The 21789-nt window shown below is 38.5% G+C and overlaps 1 protein-coding gene across 1 annotated transcript in view; it reads left to right on the top strand.

Moving 5' to 3' along the window:
* The window catches only part of ERCC6L2 (ERCC excision repair 6 like 2), a 123094-nt gene that overhangs the window by 62175 nt on the left and 39130 nt on the right, over window positions 1–21789 (top strand). The window contains exons 14-16 of the mRNA XM_059656405.1: window positions 7871–8023; window positions 13072–13152; window positions 14687–15836. Coding sequence (XP_059512388.1) covers window positions 7871–8023; window positions 13072–13152; window positions 14687–15836 — 1384 coding nt within the window. The remainder of the gene's footprint in view (window positions 1–7870; window positions 8024–13071; window positions 13153–14686; window positions 15837–21789) is intronic.

Below are 21789 nucleotides of genomic sequence, written 5' to 3'. Positions count from 1 at the left end.
GTTGACTCGCGCATGCACAATACATATAAAGCTCTCACTGGTGCCAATCACACGTGTGGGTTTTGATCTGTCATTGTCGATCGTGAATTTGGTTGACACTTCCATTATAGAAAAAGGGTGAATAGCAATATTAAAATATTTCTTTTAATTAATTTCCTTTCAATGTGCACGAATCTGTGCACTGGGCCACTAGTACTTCTATAAAACAGATCCTTAAGTTCATTGAATTTTAGAGCTGAAAGTTTCTTACAGCAATACTTCTTAAACTTTAATGTGCACATGAATCATCTAGGGCCGCGGTCGACAAACTGCGGCTCGCGAGCCATATGCGGCTCTTTGGCCCTTTGTGTGTGGCTCTTCCACAAAATACCAAGTGCAGGCACGCACGTACAGTGTGATTGAAACTTCGTGGCCCATGCTCAGAAGTCGGTATTTTGTGGAAGAGCCAGTATTTTGTGGAAGAGCCACACTCAAGGGGACAAAGAGCCACATGTGGCTCGTGAGCCGCAGTTTGCCGAGCCACAGTTTGCCGACCACTGATCTAGGGGATCCTTAAAACACAGCTTCTGATTTAGTCGGTCTGGGTGGAGCCCAAGATTCTGCATTTAAAAAATATATATTTTTTTATTGATTTCAGAGAGGAAAGGAGTGGGAGAGAGAAATAGAAACATCAATGATGAGAGAGAAGCACTGATCGGTGCCTCCTGCACACCCCACACCAGGGATTGGGCCCGCAACCCAGACAGGTACCCTGACCCAGAATCAAACTGTGGCCTCCTGGTTCATAGGTCAATACTCAACCACTGAGCCACACCGGCCAGGCAAGGTACTCATTCTTAACAAGCTCCAAGAAGTGCCAGCACAACTAGTGTGTACAGCACAAACAGAGTAGCGAGGTCACAGTTTCCCAGACTGTGGGCCAAGACATAATGATATGCCACAGATGGGATACAGGTGCCCTGGGACACCCATTCCACAACTCTAAGTAGCAAGATGGTCAAAGCCAGCTTTGAGTAACAACCTCTGTTTATTCCAGGTAAATGTTCATATGTTACATATGTTGCCATTTTCTATATTTCCCATGACATGAAAAAAAGTGAGAAGTGCCTTAGAGATAGCGTATGCGACTGTTTCATGTTGTACATAATGAAACTGGGTTCCAGAGCCACCCCAGTAAATAGAATTATAGGACTCAGGAGCCCGCACTACTGCGCTGGTGCTTTTAGTATTTATCTAAAATTGCATTAATTCTTTAATATCCTTAGGGTATCAATTACTATTCCAGTTATGCCTCTAAATAAACAAGGTTTATTTAGTTTATAATTGCTGACTTGAGAAGATTTGGAATGAGGTTCAAGTTTAATTATAAATGTTAAATTTGAATTACTCCCTATATATTTAGCTGGCATTTCTTTAAGAGCAAACATCTGCCACATGTGGTGGTAGTTAACCTAAGAATGATCCAATCTTAAATTAATGCTGTTTTCTTAATTCTAAAAATAGATCTGTACACAGCAGTTTTTGTTTTCTCTTAAAGCATTTAGCTCTATAAGAAGCCTTTCATCTTTTTGTTCCCTGGTATAGCACAACTACTTAAAAATTATTTTTTTAAACATGTTTAACCAATCTTGGAAAAAAGTAGAATATTATTTTTTCAACTTAGGAGCAGTTCTTTAGAATAATTTCTTAGCCTATCACAAGTAAGAATCTTTCCTCAATCATGTGATTTTTCATAGTCCCACTACTACATATGTACAGGGTGGGGCAGAAGCAGGTTAACAGTTGTTCATATGGAAAAAAATATAATAATTAATAAATAATACAAGAATAAGCTCTGTGTTTCGTGTACTCACAACTGTAAGCCTAAATTTTGTCCCACCCTGTATGTAGTTTTTAACTATTCATCTATAACTATTTATAATGAGATAAAATGGCCTGTTATATAATGTATATTATATACTATATAATAAAAAGGCTTCAGAAGATGAGAATAATTTAAGGTTTTAGAACTTTGTAGGATCTAGTTATTTAGTAAAATACTTTTTAAATGTGAGCCACTTAGGGAAGATTCAGCCATACAACTTGGAAAGCACAAGTAAATATAAGATGGCAATCATGTGAGGAACTTAAATGTGATTTAAAAGATTGATTGGACTTTGAACCAAGGGTACATATGGCATACACACGCTAGCCGCCCACATGTTTCTCAGATCTTTGGGGGAAAATAAATATCCAAAAATAACTTCTAGAAAAAAAAAAAAAACACCTGTAAAAATGTTGGAAAACAAGAAAAGTTTACTCTGTGGTCCAGAAATTATAAGGAACCCTGAAAACCAGAAAGCAGATGGGATCAGATTAGAGGAAGAAACCAAACTAAGCTCAGTCAGGAACGGCTAGTGAAATGGGTAGGTGTAACTTCTGGATATTCCAAATTTAGAGTTACCAGATGCTAAAAAAATAAGGGCGCTTGGGGGTAACTGTGATAGCCACTCTCTGGGGTATTGTTGATGACCTAACAAGGTGGTTTAACCCTCACAGCATTATCCCATTACACAAATTACAGCCAGCAGAGGTGTCTGCCCCCGAGAGACAGTCTTTAGAAATAGTGGGAGCAAAGAAGCAAGGCAGAGCAACATTTTGCTGAAATCAAGAAGAAAATTCCTCCCAGTGCCCAGAAAATTGCACCTCCCCACTTTGAATAATCACTGTAGTGGGGTGAGATAAGCATAATATTTGAAGACAGTTGAACACCCTACAAAAGTAATCATTTAACAATTTTGGAAAATAAGCACTGAAAATGGTCCTCAAAGATATCAGGTCCTCATCCCTGGAGCCTATAAATGCTATTTTATATGGGGAAAAGGTGTCTTTGCAGTTACGGTTAAACTCGTGATTTTGAGATGGGGAGATTAGCCTAGGTTATCCAGGTGGGGCCTAAATCATAATTGGCCTTTTAAGAAAGAATCGAAGGGAAATCTGACACAGACAGAGGACAAGGCAACATAACCACAGAGGCAGATACTGGAGTGATGGAGTCACAAACTAAGGAATGCTGGCAGCCACCAGAAGCTGGAAGAGGCAAAGAATAGTTTCTCCCCTAGAGCCACTGGAGAAGGCATGACCCTGCCAAAACCTTATTGTCAGCCCAGTAACACGGATTTCAGACTCCTGGCCTCCAGGCTGTAAGAGAATACATTTCTGTTTTTTAAAACCACTAAGTTTATGATAATATTACAGGAGCAGTAGGCACTAATGCAGGCACTCCAAAAAAGAAGTAATCTCAGAGAAAACAAAATTAATAGAAGAGATTATGAAAGAAATATAAAGAGTATATTCAAATAGTAAGTGAGGTTGTAGGACCTTGGAAACAACAGAGTACGAGGAAAAATATTCCCAAACAATGAGAAACTCCAAAGATAGGCTGAGTAGCAAAGAGCAAAGTTTTCATCTAAAAGAAAGCCATTTTTTTATGTTAAAAAAAATTTAAATTACAGTTTACATTCAGTATTATTTTGTATTAGTTTCAGTTGTACCAGCATAGTGGTTAGCCACCATTATCAGTCTTTTAGTTGAAGAAGAGAACAGAAGGAAAAGAAGGGAAGAGGCCCCAAGTAAAAGAAACAGGTAGAGAACAAGGCCTGCAGGTAGCTCAGTTGCTTCGAGCATTGCCTCAGTACACCCAGGCTGTGGGTTCCTTCCGGTCAGGGCACATACAAGAATCAACCAATGAAGGCACTAGTAAGGGGAACAACACATCGATGGTTCCCCCTTGCTCTCTCTGAAAAATCAACAAAGTAAAAAAATAAAATAAAAAAAAGGTAGAGAACAAGTCCACAGCAACTGTCCTTCAGGTTTGGAACATTGCATGTAATGTAAAGTTTGGCCTTCAGAAATGTATTTAGAAATAAGTTTTTATTTACAGAAGAGTTGTGAGAACAGCACAAAGAACTCTGAATTAACTTCATCCAAATTCCCCAGTTGTTCACATTTCACCCCATTTGCTTTCTCTTTCTTTCAGCTATAATCTTTATTCTTTTTCTGAACCATTTGAAAGTTGCTGGTTTCTCACCTCTCAATTGTCTAGTGTGGATTTCCCCCAAACAAGGACACTCTCCTATTTATATGTACATATAAAAATAGTGTTATGCTTGAGCTGGTTGGTTGGCTTGGTTGGTTGGAGCATTGTCCCATGCACCAAAAGGTTGGGGGTTCAATTCCCAGTCAGGGCACATACCTACCTTGAAGGTTTGATCCCCAGTCAGAGTGCCTGTGTGAAGCAACCAATTGATGTTTCTCACATCAATGTTTCTCTCTCTCTCTCTCTCTCTCTCTCTCTCTCTCTCTCTCTCTCCCTCTCTCTCTCTCTCTCTCTCTCTCCTTTCCTCCCTCTCTTTAAATCAATACACACATCCTCCGATGAGGATAAAAAAATAATTTTATGCATTATAAACACTCAGTTTTACATATTGTTCTGCAACTTGCTTTTTCCCCTCACTGTCCTCTCGAAAACTCAGTTATCCAAGTGAAGAAAATAACAGTCTAACAGTGATCCATTACCTTGTAATCCACAGAACCCATTCACATTTTACCAATTGTCCTTGTAATGTTTCCTTTTTCCTAACTGGTTCAGGATCCAAACCAGGATCATGGTTACATTATTTTTGTGTCTATTTAGTTTTCTTACACCTGGAATAAGCTTTCCTCGGCTTTCATGTTCTTGATAGTTTTAAAGAATAGGCCTTCCCTGTGTAGGATCTCCTTCCTTCATTATCAGTCCATTGATGTTTCCTCATGCCCAGACTCAAGCCCAGAAGCCTGGCCGTGAACAGTATGAAGCAGTTCTGTGCTCTGCTCATTGCATTGGTCAGAAGGCACATGGTGGTGCCCTGCCCCGGTGTTGGTGATGTTAACCTTAATCACCAAGCAAGTTTGTGTCTGCTGGCTTTCTCCACTGCAAGTTGCCATTTTTTCTGGTTGTAATTGATAAATATTTTATGGGAAAATCTCTATGTTTATGCTAATGTTCTGTCTTTCATCAAACCTCTACCCATTGGTCTTAGCATTCACTGCTGATTCCCTCCTGAATCAGCTACCACTGTGATAATTGTCAGATGGTGATTTTTCTATTTCCACTATTCCTGCTTTTTAAAAATTTGTTGGCATTCTACCATGAGAGCTTATTTCCCCTTCTCTTCTATTTATTTAATCTGTGTGGACTCATGGGTTCCTACTTCAGTAACATTGCAACTCATTGACTCTATTGATATTCAAACTATATCATTTTTGGCCAGTGGGAACCCTATCAAGGTGGCATCTGTCATTTTGACAGGCCTCTATAATCCTGTCATTTTGACAGGCCTCATAATTCTTTGTGCACTTCTCACTGTGGTGAACTGAATAGTGGTTCCCAACGATGTCCACATCCTAATCCCCTGAAAGCACCTGGATTATCTGGGTGGGCCCAATGTAATCACAATGATCCTCATGGGGGGAGAGGGCAGGAGGATCAAACACAGAGAAGAGGAGATGTGAGGGCAGAAGAAGAGGGTCAGAGAGAAGGACATGAAGATGCCACACTGCTGACCTTAAAAATGGAGGAGGGGGTCATGAAATCCTCAACGTGATGAGCATTCCTTCTTTTCTTTTGTATTGTGAACAAATCCAAGCATTTTCTTGCCTTATATGAGTTTTTCTTAAGCTAGAAACTAAGCTACATTTTCCAATTACTATTTTTTTCCCTACCCTCTTGAATTCTGGTGTTGTTTAAAATATATATAGTTAGCCTACAGATGGATTCATCTGCTTTCTCTTTTACTGGAACCACTTTGGAAAACTCATTTTAAGTATAAAGTACTATGCCTTTTATATAAGTTTTGTGATAAAACTTTGGTATTACACTTACAAGATTCAGATTTAATGCTTACAAATTATTTTTGGTGATTATATTTAATAGTGCTGCAGTCTGATAATACAATGTTTAAGGTAAAGTCAGTATCGAGGGTACAATCATCGGTAATGAGGCCATCTGGTTCATCGACTGAACTGTGGTTCTGTATTCCCAGAAGGGCAGCCCCTGCTTCTGGGACATTGATATTGAATTGATTAAGCTGATACATTGATCCATAACTTCTTCAAACTAAGGTCACAAGAGTCTTGTTTTAAGAGGAACATCCTGAAGGTGAAAAATTATTTATTACAAATAAATTTTGGATTCAGCCCAATTGTATGCCTATATTATTTCTATAAATTCTAGAAATGATACTTCCTAGCTAGGTAGCTGTGGCCAAGGCACTTAATTGCCCTAAATGTAAGTTTCTTTATTTCTAAAATAGAGCAAATCCAGTTTCTTTATTTCTGAAAAGGAGATTTTATATATATTTTATATATATATAAACATTTTTGTTTATCGTCACCTGAGGATATTTTTCCCATTAATTTTTAAAGAGAGTGGAAGGGAGGTGGGGGCGGGGTGTGGAGAGAGAGAGAGAGAGAGAGAAACATCAATGTGAGAAAGACACATTGATTGGTTGCCTCCTACACACGCCCTGATCAGGACCAGGGTTTGAACCTGCAACCCAGGTATGTGTCCTTGACTGGGAATCAAACCCTCAACCCTTCAGTGCGTGGGCTGATGCTCTACCACTTACCCACAGCGGCCAGGACAGGAGTTAATGTCTTACAGGGTTTAAGGGATTAAATGAGAGAATGTAAAAATGCTACACATGTAGTAAGTGTTTGATAAATAGGAGCTATTATTAAGAATAATTTTAGTTGCCTAGAGTAATTTATTACAGTACAAATCAACTCTGATAATCACAATAACATGTGATATCTTACTAATCCTATCAACAATAGACTGAAGTTGTTTTCATTCTGTGCATTTTTTTGTTTCTTTCAAGTAATTTAAAACTACATGGGGTTAATCAGATTATGTTTACATTACATTTATTAAAAATAGCCAGTAAATAGACACATTGATATTGATACAAAAGTGGCATATGTCCTTAAGGGTTCCATGTTAATATTCTTAATATATGCAAAACTAGAGGCCCGGTGCATGAAATTCATGCACAGTGAGGGTGTCCCTCAGCCCGGCCTGCACCCTCTCGCAATCCAGAACCACTGCCTTCTAACCGCTCGCCTGTCTGCCTGCCTGATCGCCCCTAACTGCTCCCCTGCCGGCCTCATTGCCCCCTATCTGCTCCCCTGCCGGCCTGATCGCCCCTAACTGCTCTTCCCTGCTGGCCTCATCGCCCCCTAATTGCCCTCCCCTGCCAGCCTGATTGCCCTTAACCACCTCTGCCTCGGCCCCCACCACTGGGGCTTTGTCCGAAAGATGTCCAGTCTAATTAGCATATTACCCTTTTGTTAGTATAGATTATTTCAAAGATGCAATGTTTATAAACAGTAAATGGGTTCTTGCTCTTAGTTGACAATGTAACCATGGCCAGTTAGTTTGACACTAATATGGTTATCATATGATTACTTCAGATTATAATTTAACTTTGATAATGTAGTAATTATTTCTATCAGTTTTAGTAGTTCCCATTGTAATAATAGTCGGGAAAGGAGAAGAGTGAACCCAAATGTATGCCTATATAATTAAACATTTCATGTCAGGTGGCTAGTCCTTCAAGATGTGATCTTGACTGAGTTGGTAGAAATTGATAAACTAGTCTTCTTCAATAGGACTGGCCAGATTATTCTTATTTCACCATAATGGCAACATCTGCTAGGAAAATAAAATTTCCTCCCTACGGAGAATCTGCCTGCTCCAGCTAAAGCTGTGCATATACATGGAATGCCAGGAAATTCTGACATATTGTTGGAGCAAACACTTCAAAAATGTCTTGTGTTTTTTCTGTTTTAGCAACTTCAGTGTGTGGTGGTTGGAAGCGAAAATGCCAAGCGATATTTTGAAGCAGTTCAAGGATCAAAAGAACATCGAGGAGAGCTTTTTGGACTCTATAATATCTTCAAACTGAGGCCCCAAGGGTCTTGTCTTACGAAGGACATCCTGGAGGTGTGAAACTGTTCTCTGACCTTTCCAATGTTTTAAACATCGTTTTCTCCCTCAGGAAACTTGAAATATAATTGCTAGTGCCTTTTCAGGGAAATTTGTGGTTTTATTCATAAAAAATGCCGTTATGTTTACAATTTCTACTTTTTGAAAAATAAGAAATGAGTTATTGTACCTCTATCATAAGATTTTTCCCATGCATACTAAAAAATAATCTACACACACAAATACAGACACATATACTAGATGGTGTGACCTCCAATGCCATTTTCAGACTGGGAAAGAGAAGTCTATTATTTTGAAACAGCTGTTGAAGCCAGGAACTAAAAAAAAAAAAAAAAAAAAAAGAGACTTTCCTAAATAAACAAAAGTATAAAATGTGTTTTGATTAAAAGTTACCAAATATTCCCTGAGATGTACTCTCATGTCTTCATGGAGATTTTTGTTTTCTGTTCCCAGTAAAAATTCCACACCAATATTTCAGACTCTCCCAGTTGTGTTCATCCTCAGCATACAGATGTTTCTTATTCTTCAAATGAGATATTTATATCCTTTAAAAAATCTTTTAAATTCTTTAATATACCACGCTACTGAGGCCGTTAACCTATTTTCTAGTTGATATTTAGTATTATAAAATCCTGGACTATCATTTTTTTTCAAACCACCCCCCACCCCCATCATATAGATGAAGAAACCGAATCTTAGAATTAAGGATATTTTCCTTAATTTTCAGGACTTTGTAATAAAACGTTAACACTCTATATTTCATTTATTCATTAGGTACCATAAAAACAGTTCAAGGAACAATTGGTCCCTGTCTTTAAAGAACTTAGACCATCTTGGTGGGAGGTGGGAGAGAACATTTACATGGTGAACATGTAACATCAGAAAGCATATGTTAAGCAGGTAGCGGTATGACTCTAGCCCGGTGATGGCGAACCTATGACACGCGTGTCAGAAGTGACACGCAAACTCATTTTTTTGGTTGATTTTTCTTTGTTAAATGGCATTTAAATATATAAAATAAACATCAAAAATATAAGACTTTGTTTTACTACGGTTGCAAATATCAAAAATTTCTATATGTGACACGGCACCAGAGTTAAGTTAAGATTTTTCAAAATGCTGACACGCCGAGCTCAAAAGGTTCGCCGTCACTGCTCTAGCCTAATACTAGTAGGTGAACACTGATGCATGGCTAACAGGAAGGGGCATGTTATTAGTACCCTGTGACTGTTACAGCTGGTATATCATTGCTGGTGTCTGTGCTGAGTTTTATTTTATAGTAACCGATTCTGAATTGAGTGGCCCATTTAAAGCCCCTTTCTTTGATCTTGTTCATGTTTTCAGATATGCTGTTTCCTGTTACAGACTCGCTTTCCCATTTCTTCCCTCTCATCTGTTGAATATCCCTGTTTGGCCTCCTGGGCTCTTTCAGACCTTGCCTCTACCTCAGAGTACTAAACAGCATACCCGCCGGCATTCATGTTTCTAATTTGAAATTATTATAAAATATATTAGCATTATATTACTTATGCCATTTTCTGCCATAGTTTAGTTCTCTATTTTATGAGACTAGCCACCTATTCTTTGGTTAAACAAGTGTTAGGTAAGACATACCAGTATGACGAGTTATTAAGTAGAGATTGCTCTTGTTCTCTGGGTGTCCCAAGTATATCTTATTTCTTCTCCAGGAGTGTCTATTGACTAATGACTGGACTCCCAGGTTTATTTTGTTTAAGCACATCATTGGCATTCAGCTATTAAATATTGAGTTAAAATTGTTCATTTGTTGTCAACCAGATTTTAAAATTATTCAGGCCTGGTTCAGTTCATGCTGCTTTTGGCCAAACAGTGTTTTAAATGTGATTATGCTAAGCCCTCTATAATAAAAGCATGTATCATAACATAAAAGATGAATTTCATTTCTAGTGATACATTTTAATTTTTAAAAGCTATAATCCCTTTAAAATGTTTTAAGATGTAGAACTTACAGGACATTTTTAATCTGATGATTTCTGAACAATTTACTTATATTTTTCATTGACTTAAATCTACATCATAGTTTCTCTTTAGAATTAGAGTTGAGAGTTCATTTCACAAATATTTATTGAATATATACTAAATGTCAAGTACTGTGCATAGAGCTAAGTATACAGAAATGAATAAAATACACCCCCAAAAAACTCCTGCCTATAAAAAAATTCTATGTGGGGGGACAAATAATAAGCAGAAAAAAATAAGTGAAGCTTAGACTATATTATGATGATAGGTTCCAAGGCTAAAAATAGAGCAGGTAGAAGATGAGTAAGTTCTGAGATCTAATGCCCAGCACAGTGATTATAGTCAATACTACTGTATTATATACTTTAGAATTGCTGAGGGACAAGATCATAAATGTTCTCACCACACACAAAAAGTTATCATTATGGGGCATGCTAGAGATGTTAGCTAAAGCTGCAGTGGTAATCATACTGTAGTGTATAAATGTATCACGTCACATGCTGTGTACTTTAAATGTGTACAGTGTTATATGTAAACTGTACTTCAATAAAAAAAAAAAATGAGAGCGGGGAAGGGAGATAGGGAGGGAGGCTGTCAGGAAACCACATCTCAATTGTAAATGGGGTGGCCAGGGCAGAGCTCACTGTGAGACTCATTTGTCCTTTGAAGAGACCGGGAAGAAGATGTGATTGGGACAGAGGAACAAATGCAAAGGCCCTCAGGGAGGAGAATGCACAGCATGATTTCAAATGGCAGGAGGCCCGAGGGGCTGGAGTGCAGTTGGCAAGAGAGCGAGAAGGGGCCAGAGACCTGACAGGAAGCGGGGACATACAGGAACTTTGACTCTGACTTTGAAGAGCCAACAAGCAATCAGAGGGTTCTGAACAGAAGAATGACATCGTCTGATCTGCATTACCTGGGTTAAATATTAAGAATTGGACAGCATGCCCTAACCGGTTTGGATCAGTGTATAGAGCGTCGGCCTGCGGACTGGAGGGCCCCAGGTTCGATTCCAGTTGGGGGCGTGTGCCTGGGTTGCAGGCACATCCCTAGCGGGGAGTGTGCAGGAGGCAGCTGATTGATGTTTCTCTCTCACTGATGTTTCTAACTCTCTATCCCTCTCCCTTCCTCTCTGTGAAAAATCAATAAAATATATTAAAAAAAAAAAGAATTAGACAGCAGAAGTACAAGAATGGAAGCAAGAAATGCGGCAGGAAGGTATGCAATAATCAGCCCAGAGATGGAGTGGTTTGGGCCAGGGTGATAGTGTGATGGGTCAGAGGGTAGGAGAAAAACAGAGGAGTTACCCATGTAACCACGGTGCTGGGCTGCACTGCAGCAGAAAATTGCAGTTGCCTTTTGCTGTCACAAAGGGGTTCTGATCGCTTGAGGGTTTCTGGTACTGCCAGTTGGAGCTGTTCAGCCATTTCGCATCTGTTGGAAAGATGAAAGTCAGTCATGGGCAGGAGGCTCCCCACTCCTTGGCGGTAATAGCTTCTAGGCATTGGAAGAGAAAGTATGGCATTCGGAGCTGTTTATCATGCTCTAAAGATCTGTAGGGGAAATTCTCACTTGTTGCCCAGACAGATACCAGGTAGCTGGAACCATGCCATTGGTATGTCTATGTATTCATAAGCTGGACATTCGAAACTCTGGTGATGGTAGTATTATTTCCTCTCATTCTATCAACAAATAAAGCCTTAAAAGAGAAATATATTAATTTCCTTTTGAAGAAAATTTAATATTCTAGAATTTAGGCAGTTAAATACCTCTGCTAAATGATATACCAAAAGCTCTATATGCATAAACTAGAAGTCCAGTGCACAAAATTCATGCACAGGGAGGGGGGTGTCCATCAGCCCGGCCCTGCGCTCTCTCATAATCCAGGACCCGTCAGGTAGGGTCCCTAGTCCTGGCCAGCGATTAGGGCCTATCAGGGCTTTCTTTCCCTGGGCTGCTGGCAGCTGGCCCCACCCCCACCGCTGCCACTGCTTGCCATCTGTGCAGCGCTGCCCCTCTACCCTCCCCCCCCCCCCCACACACACACCAGTTGCCTCCCTCTGTGGGCGACAGGCATGGGGTGCGATCACTTGGCTGGCCTGGCGCCAGTGCGTGTCATAGCATGATTGTCCGGAAGGTCATCTGGATGGTCGTTCTGCTGTTCGGTTGATTTGCATATTATGCTTTGATTATTATAGATAATTTCCCAAAAGATATAGCAAACCTGTTATATAATTAAGACCTTTTTAAGTTTCATATTAGGATGGGCCTTTTCATTTTGAGGTCTACTGCTATACCTAAGGAATCAATAAGCATTTTAATAAATATGAACAATAAGTACACTAGCAATATAGGCTAGAACAGGAGTCGGCAAACTTTTTGACTCGAGGGCCACAATGGGTTCTTAAACTGGACCGGAGGGCCGGAACAAAAGCATGGATGGAGTGTTTGTGTGAACTAATATCAATTCAAAGTAAACATCATTACATAAAAGGGTACGGTCTTTTTTTTTTAGTTTTATTCATTTGAAATGGGCTGGATCCGGCCTGCGGGCCATAGTTTGCCCACGGCTGGGCTAGAATATCAAGTTCTCAGTACTCAACATTATCTGTGCTGTTTGAAATGTAGACAATGTCCTTACTGTGATTATTACATAGACATGGTTATTACGGAGTCATTACTCTATGTATACATACAAGATTTTCCCACCCTCTCTTACCTACTAGAGCTTTAAATGGAGTTGTCTAAAAAGCACTGTTAGTTTTCCATCTGAAAAAGTAAGCATTAAAACAAGAAGTGAGAGTATTAAGAGTATTTTATGGGCCCCGCATGCTTTCGCTGTGCCACTCCACTACCTAAGAATTAAGAGTATTTTAAAATGTTATATAAAGTGTATATGAGTTCCTTAATTAGCAAATTTAAAAATAACTAAGAGAACTAAAGCAAGCTGCACTCTTTCTTAACGCCAAGTTTTCGCATGCCATTGCTGTTGTCTATCTGGGTGTTTTCTACCCCATATTTTACACAGTTATTTGCATTCTTTATAGAGAGAAGGCCAAGTGGAAGCAGGGGTCATGACAGCCACAACGTGGTTGAAAGAAGAACCTCAAGAACACCACCGAGAACCAGTAAGCATGTTGGAATCTGTAGCCCAGAACGCCTAGAAATCATGGACTGTGACAGGCTTACGTTTCCTCCCCTTTCCCCTTCATTTTTCGATGTGTAAAGAAAATGCCTTTTAAAAAGGACACAAAATTAGGACTGTCAGGAAAATTAATAATGTAGGCTAATATAACATTTTGTATCATAAGAACAAGAGCACCCATCGGGCATTTATATCTACAGTGGAATTTTAACTAAACAAAACCGTAAGTCCAAAATTAAATGCTCTGTATAAGTGACCAATCCAAGCTAAAATGATTTTTCTTATGTTGATAGCTTTTTTATTTTTTATTTTATTCCTGTGAATTCTTTTTTTTTTTAAATTTAAATTCTTTATTATTTAAAGTATTACATAAATTGTTTTGGGGTTTTTTTGGTTGTTTTTTTTTACTTTTTACAGAGAGGAAGGGAGAGGGATAGAGAGTTAGAAACATCGATGAGAGAAACATCCATCAGCTGCCTCCTGCACACCCCCTACTGGGTGTGTGCCCGCAACCAAGGTACATGCCCTTGACCGGAATCGAACCCGGGACCCTTCAGTCCGCAGGCTGACGCTCTGTCCACTGAGCCAAACCAGTTAGGGCCATAAGTCTCCTTTTAAAATGATGTTTACTAGACAACAAATTAAATGGGAAAATAGCAATCTAAGTGTATTTAAGATTATTAAATCCAAACATCAAAATTATTCTCTTACGTAGATTATTTCAGTCCTTGATCTTACTATCTTTTTAGTAGTTTGTCATCTCACTTATACAAAAATCTGTATTTGTTATCAAAAGATCTTTTAAAAGTAAAAATTATGTGTAGATTTTTAAATTATTATTGTTGCTGGTTTTTTCTTGTTTGTTTTTAGGGGTATGATTTGAAATGTGGGTGAACATTTTTCTTAATTTATGGAAATACATGAATAGCAAATGTTGACAGAAGTATTGCTAGATAATACTGTCCCAAAAGTGCTGACTAATAAAGCCTCAGTTTTAGGAAACTGAAAGATACACTTAGCTCTGACTGATGTGAAAAAATTAAATATGGACTTAAATTTATAGCAAAGTTTGCTTCAACATATCTTCAATATTTCCTTTACTTCTGGTTGTCAAGATTCTGTTTGACCTTATTTTTAATTTTAATTGATTAGAACCATTTTCTAGTTGCGAATTCTTTTCTTTGTTAACTCCTGTTTGTCTCCTCCTCAAAGCACGAGGAGAAGCACCTGCTGGGCTACAGGGAGCAGTAAGTTGTGTGCTTTTCCCTTTTGAGGCCAGAATGGTCACGTGGTGTTCTAGCTTAAACTGCTGTTTATTTTGAGAAAGTTGTTAAACTTGAAAAAAGAAAATAGTGTACCAGACCATAGTATTAAATCCTTTACCTTTGTTTATGAAGTGTACTTTTACAAAATACTATGTAATAGACTTGTACAAGTTATCTGCCCAAATTTAATTCCTTTCCAGTATGATAGATGTGATGTCATCCTCTTGACATTTTCTGATATTTCTGTCATAGTCTAGAGAGCCTGACGGTCAAGAACACAGAGGTGCGGAACCACCGGCAAAAGATGCATGCGGTCTCTGCAGCGACCTCAGTGACGATGAATTGGTGGACAACTCCAGAGTCAAGCCTGCCAAAGGCAAAGCATCTGACCTAAGTAAAGCCTCCAGTCCTCCCGGGCAGCTCACCTTACTCCAGTGTGGCTTCTCTCAATTGCTCGAGACAAAATGGAAAGCAGTTGATGACAGTGATGAAAATACTGCCTCCGACAATGAAAGTCCTGAGGAGCAGCCCCCGTGCCTTGCAGCAGAAGCCAAAGACGTTGGTCGTCAGAAAAATCAAGCCCCTCTTGGTACTTCAAAACATCAGAAATCAGCTAATATCCTAAATCCAAGTGAAAAATGTGTTTTTGAGAAAAGTGAAAAGATTTTAGAACAGCCTATTTCTTCTGAGTCTGATAAGAAGAATTTTAAAAATACAGCTGACCACCACTGCATTTTACAGAATGTCACAGAATCAGAAGATAGTGATGTCATCCTTCCCACACAATATACAACTCAGAAATCCCTTCAGAGTAGTTTAAAGTCTAGGCCACCCGCGGATAGATCTGAAGATTCTGAAACAGAAAACCCTATAGAAATAACAAATGATGGTGATGATAGAAAGGCTGATGTCAGAGGAAGTGGACTAATTTCAAAACAATTAAATCCTAAGAGCGTGACCCTGAAGTCTATTATGAAAAGAAGAGGTAGTAGTGATATTAGTGATGAATCTGATGACATTGACATTTCCTCCAAGTCAAGAGTAAGAAAACAAAGAACTACTAGTTCTTTGAGGTCCAAGAGAAAAAAGGAAAATAAAAGGGAACTTGACACTTTTTCTAAAACAATGAAGAAAGCAAACCAACTGTATGCAACAGATGAAGATTGTAATTCTCAGGTTATTGATGATTTTTCATCCTCAGATGATGACTTTTTTGTTAGCAACATTGGTTTCTCCAAACAGAAACATCGACCAAATGCTATTAAAGATAAAATTGGTTTCTCTTCAGAATTGCCTAGGCATAAGAAAAATAGCACTTTAGTACCAAGAAAACCAATGAAATTTTCAAATGAGAGCATTGCCAATCAAGAGCAGATAAATGAATCAATGGATAAATTTTTAGGTAACTACAGATACTTTCTGAAAACTTTACTTATTTGTTTTGTTAAATAGATCTGTAAGAGATTCTTGAATGAGCTTGTGAAATAGCTCTTTACAATCAAGCATTGAGGCACAAATGGGTAAGTGGGTGGGTGGCAGGATAAAGGGAAGACCACCTAGGTCAAGATAGAAAACTTTGTCACCTCCCCCAGAATCCTCTCCATTGCCTCATCTTAATCACAGCCCCTCCATCCTCATAAATACTAATTATTCCAACTTTTATACTAATTACTTTTTTTTCTTTTTTACAATTTTATTACACAAATATGTATCCCTAGACATAGTTTGGTCTCATTTTTAAAAAATTATATAATCTCTTTTATTCTATAGTATTCTTCTTTCATCCCTTCCATTTCCTTATGATTTATCTGTTGATTTACCTGAGCTATCTATAGAGTTTTCCTCAATTTGGATTTTGCTAATTGTGTTCTCTAAAGAGGCTGAACATATTCCTCTGCCCTGTATATTTCCTGCCATTGAGCCATATCTGAGACTGTATCAAACTGAGGTTCAGTCCCTTTTGACACGATAAATGTTAGTGTTTGGCAAAACTATGGGAGGCACAAGATATTTTTTGGTCTCTCTTTATTATCTTAACGGCCATTGATGCTTAATGCCTATAACTATTTATTCACTCAGAATAGCAACGTGTTATTTTCTACTTCTCTCATTTCTGTTTTGTTAGTTAGAATGCTTCTGTAAGGAGATACTTACATCTGCTGTTACTTACCCAGTGCTATAGTTCACATAGAAAAGGCAGGGGAAATACTTAATTCATTTCCTTATCAGTTTTTAGTATAATAAATGGGTCCCTATCATCCTTAGAAGGAATGGTCTTTCTGAAAATCATGAATTAATTGACTCAAATACTTTTAATGGGTCTCAATCTATTGCAGTTAATGTCATTATTGAAGCTTAATTGTCTCATCTTTGGACAATGGGAGCCTTTGGACATGAGCATTTTGGTTCCTGAGACCCTTTGTCATGATGCTCGTAATCTTGGATTGCTCTCTGATATTGCAAAATCTCCCAGGCTCATCTCATACGTTTCCTGCCCCAGACAAGAAGGCTTGGTTTCTTTTAGCGAGAAAGCATGTTTCAAGATCTCAGTCTTATGCTAGGAATGATCATGGCTACTACTAGCTTGGTTATTATTTTGGGACCTTTTCTGTGGGCAGATTATATCTATGAACATATATATACACACACATTTTTATACATATGTTTATATGTTTATACATGTTTATATTTACATGTGTATATATTTATATTTACATGTTTTTATGTATACATGTATTTATATACATATATGTGCATTTTATATATGATTAAATACTTCATGAATTTATATTGATACTCTCATATTTATATTGATAATTTGAGACTATAGAGCTTTTATTAAACCTCTTATGTATTACATTTGTATACCATTTCCTCTATAATGTTAATTCTGGTGCTTAAGCATATAGGTAATGATTTAATTATAATGTTCCATAATTACTCATTTGTTTTATCCCATATATATAAAAGTCATAAAAGTAAAAATACCAATAATACTACATTACGATTCCTGAAAACATGCTCTCCCATTTCTTCCTACTTTTAAAATAGATATACTATGTTCACAGTGTTGGAACTTGCAGACATTGTGTTGCATAGCCTCCCCTCTTAGAATTAATTTATTCTTGGTTTGCAGGTAACTATACATATAACGCTCCCCATTAGTCCTTATATCAGTGTTTCTCAAGTCACGTTAGTCTTCTGAAGCTTGTTTTCTAGGAGCTCCCTCAGGAAGTACTCATGAGGACAATCTCAGATTCTTGTTGATAACACTTTGTGCCCTTTATACTTAAAAGTCATTTTTGCTAGATATAAAATTCTTGGCTCACACTTTCTTAAGTATTTTAAATATGTAGCTTTATTTTCTTCTGGCATGAAGTGCTGTGTTACATGTCCATTTGTTTGTTTGTTTTTCTAGATGTTCAAAGCATTTTTTGTTCTTTTCATTATTGTCCAGTGATTTTACTAGGTTGTGTTTTGGTGTTTGTCTTAATCAGCTCAGCTGCTATAATAAGCTACCAAAGATTAAGTTGCCTACATTTATTTCTCACAGTTCTAAGTGTGGGTGACTAAGATCACAACGCCAGCATGGTTAGGTTCTTGGTTAGGGCCCTTTGCCTGGTTTCCTGCCGGCCCCCCTGTTGCTGTGTCTCACCTGGTGGAGAGATAAATCATCTCTCTCCTGTGTCTTCATATAAGGGCACTAATCCCATTCTTCAGGGCCCATCCTCATGACCTAATTGTTTCCCAAAGTCCAACTGCAGATTCCATCGCCCTGGGGTTAGGACTTCAACATATGAACTGAGGAGGAACATTCAGTCCATAGCAGTGTTGGTCAGTGTTCTCATAATATAGTTTCAACTTGGGTTTGATTTTAGGAAGACTTTCTTATGCTAGTGTTTTTAGTTACTTGTTTTATTTGTTTGCTTGGCCTTCTTCTTCAGAAGCTCCTGTTATTCAAATGTTCGCTCTTTACCTGAATTTGTCACATCCTCTCAAATCCTTTTTTATATCTTTTTCATTTCTTTTTTGCTTATCTATTGTGTTCATTCCATCTTATACTCTTTCTAGTTTAGTGTTTATTTCTGAAATAATTTTTAAAAAATGTTTTTTATTGATTTTAGAGAGGAAGGGAGAGGGAGAGAGAGAGAGAGAAACATCAACGATGAGAATCATTGATCAGCTGCCTCCTGCACAGCCCCTACTTGGGATCGAGCCTGCAACCCAGACATATGCCCTGATCAGGAATCGAACAGTGACCTCCTGGTTCTTAGGTCAACACTCAACCACTGAGCCAGACTGGCCGGGCTGAAATAAATTTTTTTAAATTTTGAGTTTTTCCTGAGTTCTGCCACCTATTTCTAAGTTATTTTAATTCTGATTTATGTTGTTGGTTCCTGTGTTTTATCATTTTCTTGAACTCTTTTACCTCATTTTGAAATCAGTTACTGTTTTAATTTGTTTTGTGAGCACATATATCTGGCATGTTTTCATTATAGGGATAAATTCTGCTGCTTATTCTCTTTTCTCTCATAATTTTTATGAGACTTGACCCTCTTCCTTATTCTTATAAAAAAATTTTCCCTGATTTTTTTAAATGAGGCAGAGTTTAGGAGCATTTATGTAACTTCACAAAGATCCATATCTGTGATTTTTGTATAACCTTCAAAACTGTGGTGGGATTGCCCATCCCTATCCCTTTCCCCTCCTTTGGTGGATCTTCTCCTTTCCTCATGGTGTGGCCCTGACCTGGAAGCCCCCTGGGTCAGTTTGGGAAGTTACTAATTGCTAGCCTGCTCCAGCCCTCAGGCTGTCTTGCCTCCGCCCCATGCACCCACTCAGCCTTGGGGAGTGGGAACCTTCCCAGATCAGCTGCTACCTCCAGTTGGCCCATTTTGCTTCCCAGTGAATACTTGTTGGCTCTTCTGTGGTCTCCTGTTCTCAGATCGAGCAGGTGCCATTCTGTAGCTTCCTTCTTCCTTCACACAGACCCTGGTGCGGTGCAGAGTGTGTAGCTGTTGGTGGGTCCCCACGTGCCTGTATTTTCGGGCTCACGTGGGTATCTGGTCACCTGATTCCGGAGTAAGTGCTGTCTGTGGCGTGGGTTTTGCTCTCTAATTACTGTCTGCTCTCTGTGGGATTCAGAGAGATGGAAGAACTGCTTCCCTGCCACCACCACCTGCCGAGAAGCTATTTAGAGAGTTAGTTCCCAAAAAACTATATGCACAAAGCTAGTGTAAAAGCAAGGATACAGTGATGTGGAAACCATCATTGTGATTAACTTATTTGCAAATCAGGCTTTATTTTGCAGTTATTAGTAGTCTCATTTAAAATTCATGATGGGCCTGGCCAGTTTTGCTCAGTGGATAGAGCATTTGCCTGTGGACTAAAGGGTCCCAGGTTCGATTCTGGTCAAGGGCACATGCCTGGGTTGTGGGCTCAACCCCTAGTAAGGGGCGTGCAGGAGGTAGCCAACCAATGATTCTCATCATTGATGTTTCTATCTCTCCCTCTCCCTTCCTCTCTGAAATCAATAAAAATATATTTAATGTTCATGATAGTATACATTCTGATACCCTTGTAACTAATTCAGTGGTTCTCAACCTTCCTAATGCCACAACCCTTTAATACAGTTCCTCATGTTGTGGTGATCCCCAACCATAAAATTATTTTCGTTGCTACTTCATAACTGTAATTTTGCTACTGTTATGAATCGTAATGTAAATATCTGATATGCAGGATATATTTTCATTGTTACAAATTGAACATAATTAAAGCATAGTGATTAATCACAAAAACAATATGTAATTATATATGTGTTTTCCGATGCTCTTAGGTGACCCCTGTGAAAGGGTCGTTCGACCCCAAAAGGGGTCATGACCCACAGGTTGAGAACTGCTGAACTAATTACTGGACTATCGTTTGGTTTGTGTGCTACAACTAGATTTTATGTTTGAGGAATTATTACATAAACTATTTTTTTTAATCAGCTGAGTTTTTTTGTTTGGATTTTATTGTCTAAAAGATGTCAAGAGCTAGTGTGTAACTAATGCTATTTTGAGTAAGGCATAAAATTTATCATCAAAATTAAGAAAAATCTGATTAAATTTTCTACCAGAAGAATCCTTTTGAAGGTTTTATTTTATTTATTTTTGGTTAATCCTCACCTGAGGATATTTTTTTTCCCATTGATTTTTCAGAGAGAGTGGAAGGGAGGGGGAGAGACAGAGAGAAACATCGATGTGAGAGCTACATTAACTAGTTGCCTCCCACACGTACCCCAACTGGGGCCAGGGATTGAGCTTGCAACCCAGGTATGTGCCCTTGACTGGAATCGAACCCTCGACCCTTCAGTCCACTGGCCGATGCTCTAACCACGGAGTAACCGGTGAGGGCTTTGGAAGGTTTTAAACTGTTGCCATGCATACTCCCTGGTGCTTTGAAACGTGAGAATATGATCTTAGTTGCTCTTTCAGTCATCTTATTTAACATCTTGTTTTCGCATGATTGGCGAGTCTGGTTGAGAGAAGTTCAGGACTGAAACAGCACAAGTGTTGAAGGTCATAATCGAGGTTCATTGCCAGAGCTGTTGGAGAGAGCGTTTACAGACCTTAGTTCTAGCCTTCTCTTTTATGACCACAGTTTAAAGTAAATTATAGGTACCTAGAAGCAAAGCAATAAAAAATGTAGCCATTTTTTAAACTTCTTTCAGATAAAAGCTGTAAGTTAATTTTTTTCATTTCCTAAAAAGCTTCCAATCTTGACATTCTCTGGGCATATGTACAAAAAAAGTCAGAATACAAACAGTAAAACTGAACAAAGCCAACCAAACGAAACTCCCTGGTCATAAACCCCTCGCTCCCACTTCATCACTGTAATCAAGTCCATGTTGAAAGGAACAGATGAGGCTAACACTGAGCTTAAATTATTAAACAATTTTTAAAAATCAACTGGAGCCCTAGCTGGTTTGGCTCAGTGGATAGAGCATCAGCCTGTGGACTGAAGGGTCCCAGGTTCGATTCTGGTCAAGGGCACATGCCCAGGTTGCGGGCTCAATCCCCAGTAGGGGGCGTGCAGGAGGAGGCTGATCAATGATTCTCTCTCATTGATGTTTCTATCTCTCCCTCTCCCTTCCTCTCTGAAAGCAATACAAATATTTTTTTTAAAAATCAACTGGAACAACAAATTCATAGAAATGACCCTTCACCACAACTTTTCTGTTGGGCAAAACTCTCATTTCAGGTTTAAGTCTAAAAAGATTGTTATCTAATCTTAGAAATTCTCATATTGATGAGAGGGAAAAGTCCTTCCAAGTTAACCTAGACCAACATATTTGAACTCTTTCTCTTTTTAAT

This window comes from Myotis daubentonii, chromosome 11 (assembly GCF_963259705.1).
Source record: "Myotis daubentonii chromosome 11, mMyoDau2.1, whole genome shotgun sequence".
NCBI lineage: Eukaryota > Metazoa > Chordata > Mammalia > Chiroptera > Vespertilionidae > Myotis > Myotis daubentonii.
This window is presented reverse-complemented; position numbering and strand designations above follow the sequence as displayed.